The following is a 25,015-nucleotide window of genomic DNA, read 5'->3' as shown; positions in this document are numbered from 1 at the left end:
GGGGCAGGGATCTGGGGGCCTGGGGGAGTAGGCGGGGCCGGCATGGGTCCTCCCATGGTCCCCTTCCCCCTTCTCCAGCCCCCTCCACCCCTTACTTACTGCAGTGGAGCCTGGGTCCAGCTCCCTGTGGCTGGCACCCTGCCTGCCTTGCACGGGCAGGCAGCGTGCTTCAGCACCAGGGTGAGGGCCAACCATAGAGATGCTCTGTCTTCTACCAGAGCATCTCTGTGGGGGACCCAGCCTGCGGGTGCCCCGCTTTTTTTCTCTGCAGGATTTTTGACCCCTGGATATCCAGGGGTCTAATTTTGCCCCCGCACTGCGAATTTTCAGTGCGGGGAACATTTTCTCACTCCTGCACGTGCCTCTTGCAGTGTCTCAAAGGACGCGCCCCTTATGTCCAGCTGTAGCATTTAAAATGGGATCAGAAAGGGGGTGTGAATCATCCCTAGGTCTTGCACTGACTTTCTGCATTGGGCAGAAATTTGTCAGGTGGGCAGGGGAGACCAAGATACTTCTTGATGTACTTCAAAGGAAAATAATGTTAAAAATTCCAATAAAAGGTGTTTTTTTTATTTCTATAGTTTACCAAAAAAACCCCAAACAGTGATTTTAGGAGAAGATAATTTATGATCTTGAAATAGAGCTTTAAATAGAATAACTCCTTAGACAGATAACCAAGATCCTTCATCAGATACATACCCTATCCTGGTCAAACAGGGGGAGCAGCGCTTGTTGAGGTGGGGGCTGTCAGGGTACCAGAATCCTTGTGAGTGACATTACACTGCAGGCTGGAGCACTGGCTGTGGGAGAGTGGGCGTATTACAGCCTTGTGCTCCACTCTCAGATTAGAGGAAGCAAATTCCCTCCTCTGCCACCTACTTTCATTGTACTGACCTGTATAGACATCCATGGGTTCAGAGTTGTCCCCCTCTTTACGTGGCAGCTCCTGCCATTCTACTGTTTGGTTCAGGGAGAGTTTTTCCAGATGTTTTAAACTGTTTTAAAGTCCTAATCTTTCTTTTTCAGCCTCTTTTCAGCAGAATAAACTTTACACTGTACCAACTGAGCTGCAGTTTCTGGCAAGTACTGAGGAGTAAGTTAACTATAAAGTTTGTATTGGACAGTTGAGTGAGGAAATTATCTCTAATACTTATCCCCTCAGAAATAGTTTTAAGAATGTGTAGTTCAATCACTGAAATGGTTTTGATTTTACCCATTACTTCACTTTCTGACTACTGAGAAATCAATCATAGAAGTTCTTCTCCAATCTATTCCACAACAGATAACGGGACCAAGATTTTTCAGGTCACTTTGCAATTGTGTTAGGCAGTTTTTTGCTACTGGAGACGTGTCTGCATCTTCACTTTCTTGGGAATCTCAGAAGTGTAAGGCAGGTGGTTTCAATCACCGGGTTCTGCACATCCCCAGTGTGCCAGCTCTGATATGCAAATGATGTGGCATTAAACAGCCTTTCCCAGGAATAGGCTTTTTCACCACGTGGTATTCTCAAAGCCCCTTCACATTTTAGAGAATGTTACTTTTAAGTGTTGTAGGCAGCCTGATCTTACAAGTTGCGGAGTGTCTCTTAAAACAGTACAAGTAAGTTCACCTCCTGTTAATGGCAATTGAAAGTGCTCTGCACTTCCTGGGACCAGGCCAGTAGGGAGTAGTTCTAAATCATCTGTTTAACAATGAGGGTATTTGACAGGCTATATGTGCTATGCTCTTCTGCACAGATGTCCTTTAGGACATTCATAGCTTGATTGTTAGAAGCTGGGCTTTTTCTTTCTGCCAAGGCTCTGAATTGGTTATACCTGTATTTAAACCAGGATGTTCAATGGATTCTCTTTTTTGGAATGTTTTAAAGCAAAGATCTGACAGAGGAGAAGGACGTTGTCATCGATGTTCCCTCAGATTTAAAGAAGGAGGAAGAATACAAGACAAACATATGGAAAGGCTTCCTCATCTCAATCCCTTATGCAGCCAGCATTGGAGGTACAGCAACGCTAACGGGAACTGCACCAAATCTCATCCTTCTAGGACAGCTGAAGAGGTACAGTAGCAAACCTTTAGGAAGCCAGGTCCCGAGAAATCTATAAGTATGGAATCTCTGCTGATTTCCACTTCCTATTAGTTTGAATTCTGCAAAACCTTTTGGCTGGTGTGCCATAAATTAAGCCCTGACCTTTCCCAAATGCTACGTCTGATAGAGTTTGCATACTGGGGGGCTCTAAAGGAGGTACCTTGGGTTCATGTGTCACACAGAACAGGTTCTTGTGTCACCTGTCGCATATATAACATAGGTTGGCTACTCCTGAGTTAGGACCAAGTGAAAACAGATTCAAAAGGAATAGCTGCTTCAACCTTAGCTGTGGTAGATGGATTGGCCAGCCCAGTGCTTCAGCAAAACAGTTAAAATGTGTGCTAGATGCTCTTAAACACCATTGAATTTAATGGTGCTTAATCACATCCTTAAAATTGAATACATAAGTTGCATCCCCACAAATCGGAATGTAAGGTTTATGGTGTCACAAACTCCACGCGGCATATGTGTATGCATTCACCATGCTGTTAATTTGCAATGCACTGTTTTTTGGGGTTTTTTGGATGCTGGGAGGTCCTGGTGTCAAAAAAAATACTGCTGCTGAAACAAGCTGCATGGTGCACGCAGCAGCAGCGTGCGCGGCCAGAAATGGAGGGTGGCTGCCACAGCCATGCTCTGGCTGCTGGCCAGGCTTTGAGTGTCTGACTCAGCGCCACTGCTGTCCTGGGATGTCCCCAGAATCCCAGGTGAGGCTGCTGGGGCCAGTTCAGGTGCTGGCCCCAGGCTCCCCTACTCCACCCAGGGCAATTTGCTGTGTGCTGGAGCATGTGCGCAAGGGCATGCTGGGGGACAAATAGCAGTGGCACAAATATGGATAAGGATGTCTCGTGTGACAAATACATACCACTGCTATTTGTCCTGTGGAGAACATGTGCCCCTGCTTGTGCGCACTCATGGGGATGCACCCATAGGTGTTTTAGTGGACCAGAATGATACTGCACCCTTTGTAAGTGCTTGTATCTGCCATTGTGTACCACTGTCCTATTTGTATCCTATTAAACGCAAACTCCCTCATTTGCATATATATATATATATATATATATATCGCCACCCTAAACTTGCAGCTATTTGTCAACAACTCTACATACAAGGATCTCCTTGACCTGGCTCATGGTAGACTATCTTCTGTAAAGTTCAAATTCTGACATTCTACAAGTACATTCTTTCATTATAAACAGGGATTCATGCTTCTAAAATGCCAAATGTTAAGATGACTCGTGAGATTATCAGTGAACCTAGAGAGACAGGTTTTCACCATGTCTGTTTTTAAAATGCTGTTTCAAGTGGTCTATTTAAGGTCCTTGAGCCAGGGGACTGTACTTGTATGCCACCTAGCACTGAGAGGGGCCCCAACCTTAGTGCTCCAGGTCTTGCTAGTTATATAAACAGTGGTAGCTTAGAAAACTTGTATAACATTTTGCTGTGATTTCTGATGTCTGCTGTCCTTCATTACGAGCTAAAGAAGTTTTTTCCTTCTTTACATTAATTGAATTTTCTCATCTAAGTTTTTTTCCAGCCTGTGATGTGGTGAACTTTGGATCTTGGTTTGTGTTTGCATTTCCTTTAATGGTGCTATTCCTTGTCTTTGGATGGCTGTGGATCTCCTTCCTATATGGAGGATTTAACCTGAGGTATTTGTATATCTAATTTATTCATAGATTTTGTCTAATTTTGACTGCATCTAAGTAATCAATTCATCTGGGGCCTCGTCCAAAGCCCAGTGAAGTTTATTGGAGTCTCCTCAGTGACTTCAGTAAGGCTTTGGATCAGGTCCCTGGCTATTTAATGTGCACATGTTGTAATCATTCATTCCAGTTTTGGTCGATACGAATCTAGATGAATGCCATTTTTCTTCAACTAAAAGCTCTAGTTCAAGTAAATATTTGATGAACACTGCAATCAGAACAAGGGATGTATTTATCTGGTCCACAGTGCATTAGTCAATATGAAGAATGACAGGACAGAGCTTATCATAAGATATGAATGCAGAGCTGATCATTATAATATTATATTTACTATTCTATTTAGAAAGTGGATGGGAGAGATTCCAGTTACGAATGAGTTAAAATATGGATCAGCAGCAGAACTGGTCAGAAAATGTTGAAGAAACACATTACTTGATGAAATTCAAAACCAAAAATTTGCATAATGGTCTTTTTCCAGCTAACTCCAATCAACAGTTCTTCCATATATACACTGCTTTTTCAATGTTTTCAATGCTTTTTCAATATAAAGAGCAAAATCTTTTGCTGGTATAAATTAGAATAAACCTATTCAAATCAGCAGTCTTCAACCAACTCCCAACTAGTTTGAATCACCATAACTACCCCAAAGATAATGGGTTAAAACTAGGGCTGTGCAAAAATTTGCTGGCTGTTTTGATTTGACACTGTTTCGACTAATTTTGAGCTGGAAACAGTGAAATTGAATAGAAAAGAAGGGCTTTGAAACATCTTTGAAACAAAACGAGGGTAGTCGGAACATTTCGAAAGTTTCAAAACATTTAAAGTTTCGAAGCCAGCTGCGAGAGACGGGAGAACCAGGGCACCAGCAGGGAGTACAACCCTGGTTCTCCCCGTCTCCTGCTGCCGGAAGCCGGTAACAGTGCAAGGGAAGGGAACTGAGCCTGGATCAGTTCCCCTCCCCAGCACTGCGATCCGGGGGGAGGGTAGAGTCAGCCCAGCTGGGCTCATTCTCTGCCCCCTGCCCCAATCGCAGCACAGGGGTGGGAGTGAGCCCAGCTAGGCTGACTCTCTGCCCCCCCCGCCTGATCTAGCGCCGGGGATGGGTAGTCATCCCAGCTGGGCTGACTCCCCGCCCCCTTTGCGATCTAGCACTGGGGGTGGGTTTCGACTTTCGCTGACTCCCCACCCCCAGTGAAAATCAAAACAGCCTTTCAGTTTTGACGGAACGGAACAGAACAGCTGTTTCGAATCGAAATGAAATTCGAAATGGAAAGCTGTTCCGTTGAACCATCAAAACTGAAGGTGAAGTGGAATGGTGCCATTTCGCACAGCCCTAGTTAAGACTGATTGACCACCCTAAATCAGGATCTAACCCAGAAGATGGGATTTTCAACTCTGCTCCCATGGAAGTCTGAGAGTTTCACCACTGACATCAGTGGGGGCATTTAGGCCAGTACTGAGTACTTCTAAAAATGTTGGTCAGTGGGTGTGTCTACACATTAATGTGCCATAGTTACTGTGCATTAAGTTTAGTACTTACATAATCAAGTACTAAATCAATGCATAGTAACCAGCATTACTGTGCAGTAGCACTGGTACATGCTTTTTTAGTGATGCTAGTGCTCAGTAGCTTAATACTGTATTATTAAACTACTGCACAGTTAGCGTCTTGTGTAGATGCACCTAAGGAGTCTGGTTTACAGCCATCTTTGAGCCTACAGCATTGGGCACTAAACTGTTGGGAGCAGGTGGGCATTTGTGCATGCAAATCTAGTGGTTACTTGGTTATCTAACAGACCTGCACAAAGATTGGTTTGCATATGCCTCTGTTAAACATGCAGTTTTGATTGACTGATCCTGTTCCTGTGGATGTCAGTAGCTAAGCTTCCATTTATTTCAAGTCTGTAGTGACTATGGGCAAAATCTTGACCAGACTAAAGTCAATAGCTAAACTCATTGAATTTAATGGAGCCAGAATTTCATTCTATGGCTGAAAATATGGCCCAGAAAAGGTTACTTGGTAACAGGGATTAAACATCAGAGATTTTCTAACTGGGTATTTTCCAGTGTGTTAATCTATAACTGAGCTGTAACATGGTTTTACAGTAAATCGTTCCTTTAGTTCTAGTACTTACAATGTCTTTTCCCACCTCTGCTCCAATCTGGACTTGAACTGTTTAAATGAGTGCAAGGTTTATGCATGGATAGCATTTTGAAGCCACATGTTATTAATGAACATATATGTATGTTTCCTTAATAGATCATAGAAAATTTCTATGAGCTATTTTGGGATTTTTTAAATTAGGGGATTTTTTTTCTTTATTTTGTGCTTTTTGTTTGTTTGTTTTTTTTTAATTTTCAGGGTAAAATGAAAAAAAGAAAGGAAGAAAGAATAAGTGGGCACTAGAATAACCTGAGCATACATTATTTCAGTGACACAGAAAACAACTCAGTAGACAAGTTTTCAGTCTAAATTGTTTTCCCTTCAAACGCTGAAGTACCTAGACAACATTTTTCACTTAGATTCTTTTCACTTGAGGATTTGTTTAATGTTAAGCAAATTTAAAATTCTATTGAATGTGCTTAACTGCATTGCTGAATTGGGGTATTAAGTAATCCTATGGAAGCCAAGTACTTAAGGCCTGGTCCACACCAGCAAGGTTTATACAAATGTAACTATATTACAGGCATGAGCTGTCAGTTGCTGTTGTGTTTTGTTTTGGGTTTTTTTTTTTTAAATGTAGTTATATTGATACAAACCCCAGTAGGAGTCGGTTACAATGTTATGATGATGCCTTATTAAGGCCATGCATGTCTGGCCAGAGGTTGGAGGAGAGGCATGAGAGCTGTGCCTTAAGCCCCAAATGCAGATGCAGTTGTGCTTTTACTGCTTTAGCTTGTTTCACCTGGGATAAAGGGATGGTTTTATTATACCAGTACAAAGCTGGTATACCTTTTCAGTATTGTTACCAGTATTTCTGTATTGGTTAGATGCTCCCAGTACATGGCCTCAGCTGTACTGGTGGATTTTGTGTAGGTATACCTATATCCAAAGTAGGGGGTTGTTTCACTGCAGAGCTTTCTGGCGTACCTAAGCCCAAAGTGTTTCCAAGACCAGGGGCCTAAGAGACAAGCTAAAGAAAACTAAATCCAAGAAAAGCAGTGTAGTTATACAACCTCTTAAAAGGACCCAGGTTTTGTTTATCACTTTACTGTTCCATCTGCAAGCAGCTCCCTAAGTTCATATATATTCCTGCTTGAACTGTGTCTGTATGATCTATGAATATGAAAAGCATCTGGGTAAAAGAGGGCTTTTTTGTAGGATGTATGACTTTGTTAGATAACATTACAGCTGGTAAAACAAACAAGCAAGCAAACAAAACCAAAAAGAAAACAGAGCAGTAAGGAAATCTGTTTGAAATTCAGGAGTTTTTGGATAATCAGCTATGTATCTTTATAAAGGATCTCGCTGTCAACATCCAGGTAAAACAATGACTGAATCAAGCAGCCTTGATTATCAAAGGACCAGACTTCTGATGAGAAAAGTCTGGTTTTGCAGATTTTAACTAAGGTCCTAGGCTGTGTTAGGAATGTATTTTAACTGCATGATATAGATAGGATATGAAGAGCAAGAGATAAATATATTATTCTTATGCCCAAAAACTGGCTACGGGTTGGACTATGAATGAATCCAGTGCTCCCTGCTTAAGAGGCTTAGCTTGAGAAGCATATTAAATACAGAGAAGCATATTAAAATTCCAGCCCATTAGAAATTCCTCACATTTTTATTTATTCTCAGTGAGTATTTTGCATAAATTAAGAGATCACCCAGAAAGTTGTGGCTGACTTGCAAAATGAAGGGTCACTTTCATTTTCCACCTTGCTTTCTTTTCAGTCAAGCTACTGATACAGTCGTCTGCTAGATGTGGTGAAATCCTGCAAAGGCAACAACTTTTCTCTCATTTACATTCTGAATAGTTTCTGTGAACATAAACTGTGATAACTAGAAAGAAGCTTCTTCAGTGTGAAAGCTAGGATCTCCTTTGCATAAACATAGGGAGAAAGGCAAAATAGACAGTAGACAATTTTACCATGAGTTCAGCAGTGCCAGTAGGAGTCATAGTGTCAATAAGGCTTCAGTGAATTTCTGCATTTTTAATCTGTGTCTTGAGTAGAAATGACTTGTTCTTGAGGCACACACAGCTTTCTACCAATGAGATTTATTCATTCATAATCTAGGGGCAATTGAGTCGCAGAGCCTTTTGTTAGCACATAGAGCTGGCTTGCAAACAGGTATCTGAAAGCACACCATCAAAATTTGCAAATACCAGCTTCTCCCCACATGTGCTTATCATGTGGGCAACTGTTTGCATAAATGTCTGCTGGTGTGTATATAAATAGGTGTGTCCCCAGGTTTTGGTAGCACATTTGTGTCTTTTCTTGAAAGGGTGGTAATATCCATTGTCTGATGTGCTAAGGTCTAGACTTTGCTGCTTGCTGAGAGTAATGGTACCAGAAAGGTCATTTGTGGCAATATACATTAACAGGTCTAAAAGATGTGAAGTTCATTTGAGCAGCAATCACCTATCAACCGGGTGGCAACAAACACCCACCCAATACTCTTAGGATATAGGTAGTTATTAAGCAGCTATATTAATGAAAAATTCCATGGTGGAATGGAAAGGGAAAGGAATGAACGGGAGGGAAGAATTGTCTTTAGGGATTGGGACGTGATCCTTGCGATTGCGTACTGATAGAGAGAAAGACCAGACCGAACGAGCATAGGCGGGTGCGAGTGACGAGGATTAGGGGGTGACTGTGACCTGGAGAGACTCCCAGACAGTCAGGATTACCCAATGAGAGTCCTGGACTGGGGAGTCCGAGTGGCTCACATGCACCTCCTGCTGTAATGCATTAGGAAAGACATTCTAGGGGGTAAACTGGCATTTGACTCCCTCTACTGACATCTGTGGGGAATGACACACAGGGGCATAACTTGCTCGAACGCGCTGTTCGTGCAAACACAAATGCCGTGCCATGCAAACAAAAATACACAGCACCCAAAAAAAAGCTGCATTTAAATTTTCAGGTGGTCTACATTAAATCCTGTGTCATCTACACACACCCATGAACATCAGTGCTTGAGTTGTGTTATGGGGCTGTACCAAATAAACTGTGTTTTTGTTTCCATGTCGATAGGGGTTGCAGAAAGAAGAAGTCAGATATAAGAGTGGATGCAGAAGCTCGAGCCAAAGCAGTAATAAAGGAGGATTATCAGAAACTGGGGCCAATAAAGTGAGTTGCAAAGGAGGAACTAAAATGATATAAAAACCAACTAATGGAGATATTTATTTCATAGAGTATGGAAGGAAAGAAACTGAGAATATTTGCTAGAATGAGAATGAATTTCTGCTCAGTGGCACCAATGACCTCTGCATTTGCACTCTCCAAGCACACACTTACAATCTTCACCAATGCTAATAAGTGCAAATAGTAAATTTGTAGCTCAAATACCTATCAAGAGTACATTTCAGTGTGTAGGCAACAGCACTTGTGCTATCTCCTTCAGATACTGTAGGCCTACCAAATAAGAAACAGAAACAATACCAAATGCCTCACCCAGTGAACCAGCACATGGCGAATTCTGAATATTTGAGAAAAGCTGTTTATGAACGATCTGTAAAATAGGACTTTCCTGAAGACATTCCTGAATCTCTGTTTATAGTGGATATGATGAAAAGTATTGGTGGCCTGCTAGTGGGCAGTTTGATAATTTTTTTCAATAAATTGTTAATTGTTAATTATTCTCTTAGACCTATTAGTCAGTCAGGTGAATGGAATTGAAGATGCTTTCTGCTTTTTCAGGATAGAGTTTTAAGTATAACACAGCTTTAACAGATTAACCCAGATCCATATGTCTACAATAATATAGTTTTTGGAACAATAAAATGTGTCAGTTATATACTGGAGGGAATAGAAGGGAGCCCAAGATGGTAAAACTCAGCATTAAATGACAGAACATAGAACCAGCATAGAAAAAACAGTCTCTCTCTTAATATAGGGCTTTAGATGTTTCAGATTTGGTAAGCAACATTTGAGGCATTCAAAGTTAATGGACAGTTCTGAAAATATAATAGTTCTGACTCTTGTCAGGTTTGAGTTTTCCCGTATATAAAAACATGCTCCCATACTCACAGAGATGTTGTGAAGCTTCAATGATGTTTGTGCTGCATTACCCACATTTTAATTATTATTCTTGCAAGTGGAAAGAGATGTTTCTTCAAAGACGATTATCTGGGCTTGTGCTCTAAGTGAAAGAAATTGGTTTATTTTTTTCTTCTGTTCACTACATTATGGACCAGCCTGCAAAATGTCATTGTAAGAATCAAAGTCCCATTTTGAGTTTGAGAAGCAGAGATAGTCCATTAAGCTATGCTCTACCAATTTGATTAACAACACAGAGCTTAAGATCAACTCAAGTGATTTTCTTTTCCATGGTTTAAGTATCTTTCCTTGCTTATGCTTTTGTGAGTTTTCAAAGTGGTATTTTGTGGCGTATCTAAGGGAGTGAGGGTTTAACCAAAGGTCAATGAACTTTAGTCCCTGACTTCAGTGGGCCAGGATTTCTTTACTGGAAGTAGCTTCTGCCAGTGTCACTATTTGCAATTCAAATATCTCCTTTGCTCTCACTTATTCACATCATGGGGTACCTTCTCCATTCTGCTCCCAGAGAAGTGTGATCATGGCTCATTTTGTCATGTATGATGTTCAGTCTTAGTCACCCACCTGAGCTGAGGCTTGAATTGAAGTAGAATCATCAGCTAAAAGAAAAATATTTTGTTTGCTTCATTATCATGACTGGCTTTTAACTGTATTTTCTTATCCCTTAGATTTGCAGAACAGGCAGTTTTCGTCCTCTTCTGTTTGTTTGCAATCCTTCTGTTCTCCAGGGACCCAAAATTCATCCCAGGTTGGGCAAGTTTTTTCACACCTGGGTAAGTTTCTATTGTAATGCTTTCTCTGGTACTTCCAAGTCTTCTTTTCTATTGTTCTGTTTTATGCAGTTGCTTGGTTTCATGGAATAAATTGAGTGGAGCTAGTTATTTCGTTCTGGAGCCATTTTAACTGTTTATGTTTCCAGGAGCAGGTAGCTGAAACCCAGTGGGATACCAGTATTGAAAATACTCATGTCTATTTTATAATATTCCTAGGGTCTGAGCTCTAGGAATATTTTTTATAGATGTATCTGACACAAAATCCTAAAGGCTTTATACAGGTTTATTGATTTCAGCAGAGGTATGAACTGAAAAAAGACAGCAGCAGCTGACCCTAAGAATGCTTTCTCCTCCCTGCTTTGCAAGCCTGTCTCCATTGTGACTTTCAGACCTTTCACATGTGAAGACAAACAGATAAAACAGTAGGGGAATAATAATAGTGTTCTTTCCAGACACAAATGTCTATTTCTATTTCTCAAGATACCCTTTTTAGCAAATACTTCCTATTTAGAAAAGCCCTCAAGTGCACACTTGGCTTTGCTGAGAATCCCATATATAGCCTTATAGATTAAATTTGTTCTCTGAAATTAACAGTTACTTAAAAGAGCATGCTTCTGTGTTTGGCTGAATTTGATTCTACATTTTTATCGTGTTCCTCACCTTCGAATCTGAGCGTCTTTGCAAAGAGATCATAATCAAAATCAGGCCACTGACCTAGTTTTACTGCTTCTGTGCAGTCAGTTAACGAAATCACACCAACCTCCCTTTATCCTTTATCAGGATTCTTCAGGAAACCTCAAAAGTGATTCAGTCATGAGGGAAGCAAGGGCAATGCTGTGGTTATTTGTTGGTTTTAACAATGTTTTTTGTGTTCAGTGTTTCTGGTCAGGTTTCTAGGTTTCTGTGTTTTAGAAATGTTACTTAGTGGGGAATTAAAAAGTGGACTGTGAACAATAAGAGTTGCTTAAACCCAATAACAAATCCTAATCTTCTTTAGTAAATCCTGATTTTCACAAACTTTGCAAATTTAAAGATTTTTGCTGCTAACGAGTGTTTCCACTCCTTCCTGACAGGTTTGTCTCAGATGCAGTTACTGGAGTCACCATAGTGACCATATTGTTCTTCTTTCCTTCACAAAAACCATCCTTTAAGTGGTGGTTTGATTTAAAAGGTATGTGGTAAGCCCTTTAGGGCAAGTACCCTTGTTCTCATCTTTGTAGTTTTCTATAATGCCAGTATACAGCAGCAGCCCAGCATGTATTAAGGCAAAATACTCTGCAATAGATGACATGGGTAACCAAAGGGTGCCCCATGGGATTATAAAGTGTGGGACTGTTTCTTCTAAAACACCTGAGGATTTAAGAGCTGAAGTCTTATTTTCAAAATTGAATTAGACCATGCCCAGAGACCATTAGAGGATTGGGGCCTATGTACCTAAATCTTTTGAGTATTATTTGTGAATACACTATTGCTACTTTCATCCTTAGGGATGAGGTAAAGCCTATGGAGGTATCAAGGCTCAGCTTGTAGTTCTCCATCTCAGCACAGACTGAGCCCAGTTGTTTCATGTCATGTTTCCGATGGATTTCAGGCTTCTGACAGGTTTCTAACCAGGCCCTTTGTTGGTGAAAATGAGGACAACCTAATTTCACAGAAAGTCACACTAGTCTACCCCTCCAGAGGACAGGACTCAGTCTATTTGCTATGAAGAAATAGCCTTGTGAGGGAGATACACTAATATTTTTCCTGTGAGGCCCTTGAGTCTTTGAGCTGCAAGTAGAAAATTATGGTGAACTTTTCTAGCAAGTGGAGCTGACATGGAAAAGGAAAAATCTTTGTGTGGTACATAACCTGAGAAAGCTTTACTTACGTTTCAAAAATCCATTGGAGGGAGAAAAAAAACTTTCCAAGAAGACTTGATTGCTAGATTTTTTTTCTTCTTATTATTGCCCATTTAATTTAAATGGGATGACCTTTAGCAATATTTTAGGATCAAAGGGAAGTAGGGCTGGAAGGGACCTCAGGAGGTCACCTAATCAAGCCCCTTGCTTGAGGCAGGATAACACCTAACTAAACCATCTCAGGTAAGTATCTGTCTAACCTGCTGTTGAAAATTTCCAAGGATGGAGATCCCACAGTTTCTCTAGGTAGCTTGTCCCAATGCTTGTCCACCTGTATCATTAGAAAGTTTGTCCTAGTCTCCAACCTAACTGTCCCCAGCTGAAACCTGAGGTCACAGTCCTAGTCCTGTCTCCCATGGCTATGGAGAAAAGTGAATCTGCAGTCTCTCTGTAATCATCTTTCAGGGAGGGCTATTTTAATACTTATCAAGTATTTTAATATTTATCAAATGATCATCAACCTGTCTTAGCACCACGGAATAATGCAGTTGCTTTATCAGGTTCCAAGTCATTTGTTCAATCTTTGGGTCTGTGTTTGGGGGAATCTCTCTCTATCTAGCACCCAACACTGAGAATCAGCCCTTGCTGACCTGGAGAAAGGCTCAAGAGACCGTACCTTGGAACATTATCTTGCTGCTCGGTGGAGGGTTTGCCATGGCAAAAGGATGTGAGGTAATTTTCAGAGAAATGCCCGTTATTACATTACATTACCATCATCTAACAGGGTGGCCCTCATTTTGAAAGATATCAGTTCGGCTTCTAACTTTGTATTTTGCCAATTCGTGGCATGTAAGACATTTTGGCCCAGGTATTTAGGTGATTAACTCCACTTGATTTCTGTGGGAGTGAAAGTCCCTAAATAGGTTTACAAATCTGCCCCTTAATAGCTAAGTGCTATAATATGCACCACTAGATGGCTAAATTTCAGTTGTGGATGGGTGAACTGATTCCTGTTTTTCTATAGCTTACCATTTTGTGAAATGAGCTGTCTTTTGTGTGCAGAAATGCCCATATACACACCTTACCATGTCTTCTCTCCTTCTGTAGGAGTCAGGCTTGTCCGTCTGGATCGGGGGCCGTCTGCAACCCCTGGAGGGTGTGCCACCCCCCGTGGCTGTCTTGCTTATCACCATAGTGATTGCCTTATTCACAGAGTTTGCCAGCAACACAGCCACAATTATAATCTTCCTGCCTGTCCTGGCAGAACTGGTAAGATAGTCCAGGTTACAAGGATAAGCTCTCTGGTCTGTCTGAGTGCACCCTCTCAGAGCCTTTACCTGTTCTGAAGCAGACTCCTACAACCCTCCTTTTCTTATATCTGGGCCTGGGCTACAGTTTCTCTTGTACCAATCCTGGTGCTACAGCAGATCTGACTTGTTTTGGCACCTGCAAGTCTTCTCTTTGGGAGCCTGTGACCATTATTTAAGACAGGTGAATAACCAGCTTCTCCAGCCAAAGGATTATTTAATCTTAATAGCACAAATAAAGGGTAAAATAAAGAGAGAAAGGACTTTAATGCAACAAAAAGTTCATAAGCATTTCTTTCTTGCTGTAAGCCTTACTCCCCCATACAAGTAGGCCAAACAGGTCATGCTCTTCCCCACCCTCTAGCTGGAGTTTCTCTCTGTATACATCTGATTCCCTGCAAACAACCCCAGACAAAAGCCTCTCTCCTGTCCTCCAAAAGTGTGTCCTTATGAATGTTGGGTTCCCAGCTTTGTCTAGAAAAGAAAAACTCTTGTAACTTTAGCTAGAGCCTGGATGTAGCATCTTTACAATTTAATAACGTAAGCATTGCCTAATGATGATGACGACCCAGGGGTATACTTATCTAGGGCCATTGTGTTACTTTCCTGCTAGTTTCCTAACAGCCCTGCTGCTCCATATGCATGCAATAAGCATACAATTAACTCCATATTGCCTAACCCTAACTATTCAAATAAACAGGGAATATATAGCATTAAGAAATTATCAGCTTCACATCCGTCACAACCTAAACACCCCATGAAAGTGTTTTGCTCTGTTGTAGTAGCTCTCCCTCAGTCAGCTGCAGAGGATGCACTAAAGAAGCTGAAACCCAGGTCTGTAAAGATCATGTAAGCAGCCACAGATCGCCTCACTTCATCTGTGCACTAACCCCAGCTGTCACTCAAGTCTCTTTTTTGGGGTCTTGGTGCACAGTAATACATCTGAATGCACCAAGGCCTTGGGGCTTAATCACACCACGGTGTTGCCTGTGTTGCCAGTGTGTTCTAGAGACTGGCTTCTTGCTTCTGCCACTGACTAGATTACAGGTGTGACTTTGGACAAGTCACTTCTTTCTATGTTTCAATTTTCCTATCTATGAAAAGAAGCTAATCCCACCTATGTTATCAGGTTTGGGCTCTGATTAATATTTTGGGCTGCTTTGAAATCTTTGGAAGCAAGATGCTAAAGGAGTACCTTGGGCAAAGTCTGAGCACGGCAGAATAATAGACTTAAAAAAATGATTAGCACTAGAACAGCAGGATCTATGCTATTATAGATCATAGAGCACAGAATACTATCATGCAAAATGCAGTTTACTTGTCTTTTGAGATGCCTCTGCATTTTAACTTAATAAACGTCAATGTTTTCCTTTCCTCTTGTGTTTTTTTCCCCAAGGCAATTCGTCTGAAAGTAAATCCCCTGTATTTAATGATACCAGGAACTGTGGGGTGCTCCTATGCTTTCATGCTGCCAGTCTCCACTCCCCCAAACTCAATTGCCTTTTCTTCAGGACACTTGCTGGTCAAAGACATGGTAAGTTGTTTTGTATTTAGAAATCACTGAAGGGAAGAGTTTAAAAAATAATGTTGAGACATTCTACCACGTGAGCATTTTAAAAACACACAAGTCAGCATTTGTTTTTGGTAGTGTCTAAAAATGTAAAGTACCTTGATCTCTGCCATGCAAATCTTGCTGCCTTGGACTGTCTTAATTGTTTAAGCATTTATGGAACAAATTTTACCCTTGCTTAAACCAATGTGAATCCAGAGTAGGTCAGCTGGCTTTAGTGTAGTTGCTCCCATGTAACTGTTAAGAACTGAGTGCAGTGAGGCATGTAACTGCCTCCCAACTGTTATTAAATGATTGTATTATTGTTAATTATATTATAATGAGGGGGTCTTCTGCTCCTCATTTTGCCCAAGTTTGAGATCAGACCCATATGGCAACTGGCCTTACAATCATGTCTGCCCTGTGGGGGAGCTAGCAGATGTTCTTTGCACTTTCCTTCACACTCTTTAGCATGACACTTCTCCTTTTTATGATTAAGCTTACATGGCCTTAACGGATGCAGAAAATGTCTGACATTGGTTGGACATAATTGGATCTGTGGGTATCTGAGCGCATCTACATGAGACTTTTACTGCAGAGCAGCCTAATTAGCTTCACAGAAAAGCCTGTCTCTACCCGAGTAGCCCTATTAAGCCTCAGTAAACTAATTAACTCTACCATAGGTTATTACTTGTAAACACAAGTACTATCCTGTGGTAGTGGCATTATTTCGTGCATAGCAGTGCATGTATACACACTGATGGGGCTAGCTGGGTGGGGGCATGAGGGTGCTTCAGTGCAGAAGCTGCCTACCTGGCTCAACATGCTGTGGTCCCAGGCATATGAAGATGCAACACCCAGGAGCAATAAACTCTGATGTGAACTCTGCCAGATTTTATTGTGTTGCATTCATTTCATGTGTAGACATGCCCTCTGAGAGCAAAGGGACCTTTCTTTCACTGGCTTGTGTTCTAGGTTAGGACAGATCAAGCCAGGAAGTTATGGCGCATCCCAGTTAACCTCGGTCAGGTATTGTAGGTGCTCTTTATTTTCATTATCTTTATGTGAAGTTCAGATCAGACATTCCGTGGCATTCTTTAAGTGCATTGTATCTGATCAAGGGTTGGAATAATTGACTTAATTAAGACAGGTTTTTCTTAGCTGAGGGGTCTGGCTTGAGCTGATATGCTTGAACCATTATTTGCCCAAACAATTCATGTTCAGGAGGATGATAGAGGGAAATGAATTGCAAGGAAAGACAGGCTAAGCCTAGGGGAGCCAGAAAGATGAAACACTACAAGTTAGAACTGTCCAGGACAAGCAGCTAATTCAATATTTTACAAAGCTTAATGGGGAAGGCAAGTATGAATTCTCAGATGTGCTGTCAAATTCTGTATAGAAACTAAAGTTACAGCTTGTACAACAGTTAATGTGGCTAACAAGGAGATGTGCTACTTCCTACAAAAAGAGGAAAGAAGATGCAAGAGATACTCAGAGACTTAAAGGAAAATGAACCCTGTTCTCTCACGTTCTGGGTGAATGCCCTCACTGATGACCTGCTGTGCAAGGAGACCCTTTCATCACTCTCTTCTCCTCAGCTGGGTATTGAAAGAAGCACCACTATATTTTGTGTATAGAGACTGATCCTGTACATGTGCATTGGGCATGCTCTAGGAACACCCACCATAGCAAGCCCCTCAGGAGAATGATGGGCATATTTTCCTGGGATGCCATAAGCTAGAGAACAGCCATGGCAGGGTGCGATTGTTCTTTCAACCAGACTATGGTTTCCTCAGGTCAGACTGGCTGGATGCTAACTTGTTTCCTAATCTTGCGTCCTATCTTTGCCTGACCCTGAAATGGAGAGCAAGGTGGTTGTGCTGCAGTGAAAGCATAAGTGGAAGATGCAAGTGAGGTGAGAAACCAGGCTAAGTCTGCTTATTGGCTGGAAGAACCTGTCAGTTCTTGCTAACCTCCTCCAATTCTTACACTCTCCTATTCAGTGCAACAAAGGAATGGTGCACGGGTGGTTGAGTTTGATCTTTACTATGCTAATGTAGCATGTTAGCAACTCGATCTCCCTTCTGGTCACGAGGCTTATGAAACCAGTACTCAATGCGGCAGCAAAGACCCCTGGTGTTCCCATCCAAGTTAACAAGTTCCGCTTTGTGGTTATATATGCTGTTTGCAGGGGCAAGCCCTAAGGCTTTGCAACAGGGGTGGTTGAATGCACTGAGATGAGGCTCACATTTTCGATCTGACACCATGGGAATCTGGCTAACTGTGTCAGCTTTTCAGCAACAGAGCCAGAGGAAGGAAATGCTCCTGCTAAAGGTGGTTAAAGAATTGAAAAGTCAGGGAAAAAAGATACAAGTTGCTGAGCAGGGGATCTGATCTCGCACTCATCTACATTTCATTATGCTGATCACTCCCCAAGCCCCAGCAGGAACCTGAGGAAGCCAAGCTCATGTTCGCAGCTTAGCTGAAGAGAGGGGCTGATTTTTATGTTTAGGGTCAGTTCAGGCTGGAGCTTCCCTCCCTTGCCCTCTTTTATTTATTGTAATGTTAAGTGAGATAAACCCAACCTATTCCCTGGCTTGTTTGAAAGAACAGTTTGCTTAGGTGCCAGATTGTTTCCCCAGTTTGTATTCTGCTCCTGTCTAGTTCCAGGAGGAGGCGACTTGTATCACTTTCCTTTTGTGTGGATGAAAAGAAAGACTGGTTTGTAAAAGTCCCTTTCAGTGGCACAGGCTTATCCAGTAGCAGCAAACTGCTCAGCCCAAAGGAGGCCAGCATGCCCTCCCATCCGGTACTTTCCTATCTAACCCCAGTTCCCTTTGGCCACAAGTGTGCTAACGTGCCCTGTACTGGAGCTGCTACAGAGCAGCAGCAGCAAGTGGCTGATAAAGTCTGTTCTCTCCTTCCCTTTGTACTCGTTGCCCTGCTTTAGACTGGGGTTAAATTGTTGCCATAGTTGTCTGAGCTTGTGCCTTGTTCTGAGTGGAGTGACAGCTGAATACCTAGGAAACAGCCGGCCAAATCCTGACGCTCCTTCCCAGTTTTACTCTGGCTGAAGCCAGTGGGCCTATTGCCCAGTTAAACACTGAACAAGGCTTGGGAGAAAGCTGAGTTTCTAAAGCAAGTAGATGTGCTGTTTGTCAGCCTCCTGCTGCCTTTGGTAGCAATGGGCTCTGCTGGGTTTTTCCTCTGTTAAATATGGTAAGGATTACATAGTGACCTTCTTCATTTACTCGTCTTTCCCTCTGTCTACATACTGCTCGACTTTTATGGAACCCTTTGTTCCTATTAATTGATTGAAAGGATCCTTGGTTTTGCTCATTCACTACACATAGACCTTTATTGTATTGCAGGCAGGGGTGCTTTTCTAGGATGAAAATAAAACAGGAGCTTGGGGACAGAGAGGGCTTTTATTCATTTTTTTGAAGAGGGATTTTCAAATGCTCAGCATGTGCATGTTGTAGCCATGTTCCTTAGATTTAGAGTCTTAGGAGATCCTTTCACTGCTGCAGAAATTAATCTTAAATACACTCCACAAAACACATTGATAGCATTGTTAAAAAGTCTTCAAAGGTTCTGAGCATCCACTTCTCCCAGTGAAGAAGAGCAATAGAAGCTGCATCTGCTCAGTCTTTCAGCTCCTGCTGACACCCTGGGCTAAGCTTCCAAACTTCAGTAGTACAGGGTTGGGTCCCAATTAAATAAATCAAGTATGCACATGATTTTTTTCAGCATGGAAGGAGTCCCACTGACTACTTATGTTTTGCAAGTTGAGCATGTCCTAAAGGGCTTTGTTGGATAAGGACCTGTGTGGGATTTGGGGGAGTGGCTTTGGAAAGTCTAGTTTAAATGTTTTTAATAAGGCCCTGCTACACATTCAAATTAAAGCTGGATAGAAACAAGCTACAAAATTGTTACATATTTTCAAGCATTAGTGGTGTAGCTGGTTGGCTTTTTAATAACTGAATAGTCATTTTTATTGTATGATAACTCCTTTGCACATGTGGCTGGTCTAAATTTATTGTGTGATTAACATGTTAATTGTGTGATGATTACTTTGCACAGGTGGCTGTTAAAAACAGTACTATTACACCGTTAACCAGTTAATTGCATACTTTATATAACACCAGCAGGGGTCAATGACTGATAATTAAACCCTGTGTGGTCAGCCCCAGCCTAGTCAGCTAGGCTCCTTGCCTCATATGCTCTGGGTTTCCAGTCTGCACTCAGGTGTAACATATTGGTATTTCTTTCACAGGCAAGAACTGGGCTTCTCATGAATCTCATGGGGGTTCTGCTCCTCAGCTTGGCTATGAACACCTGGGCCAAAAGCATCTTCCAGCTGGGCAGCTTCCCTGCATGGGCCAACATCCATGCGGAAAATGTCACAGTGTTGTTGACAGATGTGGAAAATGTCACTTTAAGCTCGCTCAGCAAAATATGAGCCATGAAGTAGGAGGGACTTGCTTAGGACTTGAGCACTGGAATCATTGGAGAGAATGCATAGGAGAGGCCTCAGCACTGCTCATACCCCAAAGGACCAGCCACTGCAGCCAGTTGTTTTATGTGTATGAATATTGTACATTGTCACAACATAAATGTTTCTCCTAGTGGAAGAGTCCCCACATCTCCAACAGATACCAATCAGAGTGTTCAAGAGAACTTAGTCCCTCATATGGAAGGACATTCATACCCTAGTAAGGGTCTGACAGTACCTTGGGAAGATACCACTCCTGTTAAAAACTCTAGGAGCTTTGAGGTTAATATCAATTAGCTAATTTCCGATATCCAACATGAGTCAGGGTAGTAACTGCACTTCCAGGCATGGAGTCAAATGAGGCCATTTAAGGTGCTACTCAGTATGAAAAAGGGTATCAGAATCTGACCCAGTGAGAGGCAGATTGAGCTCTGTCATTCTAAAATGCTCAGTAGAGTCAAGATTTCATTAGGATCTCACAGGTGATTGTGCCATGTAGGATGAAGACTGTTTCTTCAGATTTTCATGAAAGGATGACTCAGGAGGTGTCTAGCCAGAACATGGCTTATTGCTCCACAGTGAGAAAGTTTGGAAACACCAAGGCAGAAGTGTGTTTCAAAACACATGAATTACTTTGAGACTTTTTCAACCCAATAATTTCAAACCATGCCTTCGCACTGACTGGACAAGTGGCAATTTGGGGCCAAATACAAACCTGACATAAATCCATGGATATTAATGGAGTTACACTACTGGTAGGTATGGCCTGTCTTAAGTTCATGAACTTTTTAAACTGGAGCTTTGAGGTTGCCTCACTCATGAGAAAGCTGCTAAGTCACAGGTCAGTGACAGACTGCAGAGGAATACTATTGACATCTTTGATGAATAGCTTTTGATTCTTATATTTTTTAAATCTGATTGCTTGGATCTTTTTAATGAAAGAATATGCAAATTGACCACAATCTCATCACCATTGTAGCCAAAATCTTTTAATTTGGGCATGTAAGAAACCAGTATATTTAATTAAAAAGATCTATGTTTAAAACAGATGGCTTAAAAGATGAGGGCTCTGGTGTGATACAGGAGAGGTGGAAGAGAGAGTCCTTGCACTGAGTTGGATATTGGACTCAGCTGGTCCCAAATTCTCAGCTGGTACATGCTGGCCGATTTCCAGTCAAGTCAGTGGAGCTAAACTGATTTACACCAGCTGAGGATCAAGTTCTTCTCTATTACTCCTATGTTACTGATAACAGTCGGTGTCAGCTCCAAGAGCAGACAGGGTAATTTATCCATCAGACCCAATTCTCTCTTTAATCATAGTTGCTGCTGCTGTTGTGCAAATGACATTAAGATTACATCACAGATATGAATGTTTGCAAAGGTCATGCTGAAACCACCAAAACAAATTTACTGAAACTAGATCAGTCTCCATGCAAAATCCTCACAACTGTGGAAACTACAAAATAAAATGCATTCATTGGCAGGTCACGTTGTGATGTTGTATCTGTAGATCACAAATGGGAAGGCTTGAGTCTCCCCTTTCAGTTGCATTGAATTCACTCTAGTGACTTAATAGACTTATATGGTAGGAGGAGAATGGGGCTCTGCTTGCATTACATCTGTTCAGCTCAACCTAGAAACCATCCCAATGAATGCAAATATTGAATGCAGATATGCCATTTTTCTGGCAATCAAGCCAGAGATGCAGGGTGGAAGAGGCACGTGCAGGGTACCAGAGGCTGAAGCAATTGTATCTGTGCAATGCCATGCTGGGGAATAGGTGCTAGGAGAGCACGCTCATTGCTGCTGCACTGCATGCTCCGAAGCATTAAAGAGTTGCAGAGCACATGCCCTCACTGCAGGCTGCGAGGTGCCATGTCCCATGACTGACTGGGCACCCTCCTCTGGGGAGCGCAGCGAGAGCTGGGCTTTGCTTGCGCTCCATGGTGGGGGAGCGGGGTGCTAGCAGTCTGTGGCTGGATCCTAGGTTGCTGTCCTGTCCTGTGGGGCTGGAGAAGGCCCTAACTAGGTATCGCTCCATCTGCCAGAAATCTCATAAGAGCAGCTCATAGGATTTGGACACTTTTGTAGCACTTTCTAAGCAAGGCTCTCAAAGTGCCTTACAGATGCAACCACTCCAGTGAGGAAAGGCAGTTTTGTTACTGCTGTGTTACATGTGAGGAAACCATGGCACAGGCAGGATAAAGGACTTGCCCAAGGCCACACTGTGGGAGAGCTAGGAACAAAATGCAGGCGCCCCACCTCCTTGTCCCATATGCTACCCAAAGGCTGAACTTCTGCTCTCTCTAGAAATATCCTTATAATCAGGACACTGATCTCAGAGCCCAACAATGGTGCATTCCTAAGGGCTTCGATGTTTCCTTGCTCTTATACAGCATTTCTAAGTATAAAGCATTATATTATACCTTTGTATCCATTAATTTGTGAGAGTATACATGTCCCCAAGTTTTTGACTTCTACCCCCTAAATCTGTGCAACCTGTTTCATGGGTTTACGAGTATATTATTTAGCGTGAAATTCTCTCTTGCACTTGGTGCTACTAGTGACTAACCCCCAAATTCATAGCAACAGTTTTATAATGCCTCACAAACCACTTTGCCTCTTTCCAAATCTTTCCAGTTTGTATAGCTCTCTTGCTAGCTCTGAAGCGACTCAAGCCTAAATTTTTATCAGATCTGTATGTAACCCCGACTAAATTTAAATCTTAATTCTTCATGTTCCTCACCACCTAAGGTGAAATAGCCCACTGGTTATTAAGGCTGTTTGTAGACACGCTCACTGTTTTCTAAACTGTGTTAACTGATTCACATCACACAATTTGAATCAAATTTCAGTTCAAATGAAGGGTTAATAGACAATCATTGACCTCAGGGAGGTTTTTGTGCATTTCTGCACTTCTGCAGTAGAGATGGCAGGAGGCATCTGATGCCAGACCTAGTGGTGGGCATGAGCAGCAACAAGCCCTAGATACCTGCCGTATATACATGTTAATACACTTTAAATTGCCTAGTTCAGACTCCCTTAGCCTGCATTAACTTTAATCCTCATTCAATGAGGATTAGTTAATTTGGGCTGGAGCTAATTTTAATTCAGACTAAAGATGTCCATGTGAATGTAGTGATGGCTGTAATCCAAATTAAACCTAGAAAAATGTAACATCTATAAATGACCTAAGACAGCTTTCCAGGCTCCTGGTACACTAGGTGATGGGAGATTTGAAAGTCTCCAGAGAAGGACATTTGAACTACTCTGTTAATCTTCTATAATTTAGACCAAGTTAGTATAAAGGAACTTTATCGGCATCTGCACCAGCTTTCTTTCAATGTAAAAACCCAGTAATCATCCTGAGAACTATTCACTTGTTCTCTCCTGTTAATTTTAATAAATAGCAAATACCATTCACTCATTAAAATTTGACATTCAGAATATCCTCCCTTTATGTCTTTGTATCCAACCCATATCCTGGGTGCAATTCTAAATAGTCGCCTGAGATGTTCAGATTGATACAAACTTGGTTTTATTTATAGTAATAAAAATAATGCATTTTTATTTTTCTGCATTTTCACCTCAAAGGCAATAAAGTGCTTTACATGGAAGAATCACTACCTGTCTAGTTCTTACACTGCCCCTATCACCATTGTAACTGAGCCCCTCTACCAGTGAAATGCAGCTGCCTCTAGGGCTACACATAGCAGGTACCAGTTCACAGCAGCTCTTCCAGGAGTTTAGACCCCAAAGTAAAGAAGACTTTTATATACAAGTGAAACAACAAGGGGAGATCTGGGTGGCTAACGATAATTTCCCGAGTTGGAATTGGTCAGGAAAGAGGGTTCTAAGTGCTCAGAACTGTGCAATTGGACCATTAGTGACCCAAAGTGGCAAATTACTCCTACAAAGGACAGTGCTGCCCAGTAATAACTACAAAGTGGCACTGGTTTTCCACTGACTCCAAAGGCAGAGTTCCATTTACTGAACTACCACAATGAGTATTTCTTGTAGTGCCCGACTTTTCCTTCAGGTCACCCATCCAAAGGGAAACCTGATCAGCTGTAGAGATCAAACAGGCTTGAGTCATGAAGTGGTATGGCAGCATCCAACCACGAGAGGTCACAGTTGCTTCACATAGAGAAAGATTTCCTCCCCCATCACAAAAAAACCCTCTTGTCAGTGAAGGCAGTTGATGTATTATGCACTGGAAAAGTTAGTGGTTGGGATTTCTGGCTCATCTGCAGCAAATCAGCAGGCTGCATAGAAAAGAAATAAGAACCCAAGCTCCAACATTGCTCCATGGCCTCTCTGCTGTCCCCTTATGATGCAACATGGACCAAAAAACTATTTATCCAACAATGCATTTTTGCAGGTGCATTAACTAACTAAATGATATAATAACTGGAAAAGAAATGGCACAAATTCTAAATCAGAGAAATGCTGGGAGGACAAGAAAGCAATTAAGTGAAAGAGGAGTCATGTTTAGAGAAGAGAGTTATTGCAAATTGGTATCACAGATTCTGATTTTGTGTGTGTGTTCATGTGTTCACATACATGTGCGCATGCACGTGACTTTATGGCCCTTGGCTGACAGGGTCTTTTGGGACTGGTAATGAAACTCTTCAGATCAGCAATTCTCAGCCAGGCTGTTGCAGCAATCCAGGGTGCCATGACGTCCTTTTAAGGGTAACATGAGGTACCATGCAATGTCAGCATTGTTAGGTGTGGAAACATCTACACGATTCACAAAATAAACTCAGAGATTTCAAACAAGAATCCAAAGTGTCAAAAGCATTCTGACCTGTTGTGGGCTTTCTGAGTTCTCTTCAACAGAAAAATAGTGCTAGTATTTTTCCATAGTCAAAAAAACAAATGAAAGCAAAGAGTTGGCATTTTCCAAGGGGGACTTTGAGTCTAATGAGGCTGGAAACCACTGTTTTTGACCCATAAGCTACAACGAGAAACAGAGAATTGATTCTAACTCAGGCCCAGTTTGTTAGTAGTACTTTACATTTTCAGGACACAGACGC

At 41.8% G+C, this 25,015-nt stretch overlaps 1 protein-coding gene across 1 annotated transcript in view; it reads left to right on the top strand.

The window, feature by feature from the left end:
- SLC13A3 (solute carrier family 13 member 3) overlaps window positions 1-23,544 on the top strand; it is a 35,616-nt gene extending 12,072 nt beyond the window's left edge. The window contains exons 3-12 of the mRNA XM_006016693.3: window positions 1,027-1,093; window positions 1,868-2,053; window positions 3,610-3,735; window positions 8,989-9,084; window positions 10,680-10,784; window positions 11,858-11,955; window positions 13,245-13,357; window positions 13,733-13,894; window positions 15,329-15,466; window positions 19,758-23,544. Of these exons, the coding sequence (XP_006016755.1) occupies window positions 1,027-1,093; window positions 1,868-2,053; window positions 3,610-3,735; window positions 8,989-9,084; window positions 10,680-10,784; window positions 11,858-11,955; window positions 13,245-13,357; window positions 13,733-13,894; window positions 15,329-15,466; window positions 19,758-19,943 (1,277 nt within the window). The 3' untranslated portion in view covers window positions 19,944-23,544. The remainder of the gene's footprint in view (window positions 1-1,026; window positions 1,094-1,867; window positions 2,054-3,609; window positions 3,736-8,988; window positions 9,085-10,679; window positions 10,785-11,857; window positions 11,956-13,244; window positions 13,358-13,732; window positions 13,895-15,328; window positions 15,467-19,757) is intronic.
- The last annotated feature ends 1,471 nt before the right edge of the window (window positions 23,545-25,015 follow it).

Source organism: Alligator sinensis, unplaced genomic scaffold (genome assembly GCF_000455745.1).
Source record: "Alligator sinensis unplaced genomic scaffold, ASM45574v1 scaffold76_1, whole genome shotgun sequence".
In the NCBI taxonomy this organism is placed as follows: Eukaryota; Metazoa; Chordata; order Crocodylia; family Alligatoridae; genus Alligator; species Alligator sinensis.
The sequence above is the reverse complement of the archived record's forward strand: the minus strand, read 5'-3'. Positions and strand labels throughout refer to the sequence as shown.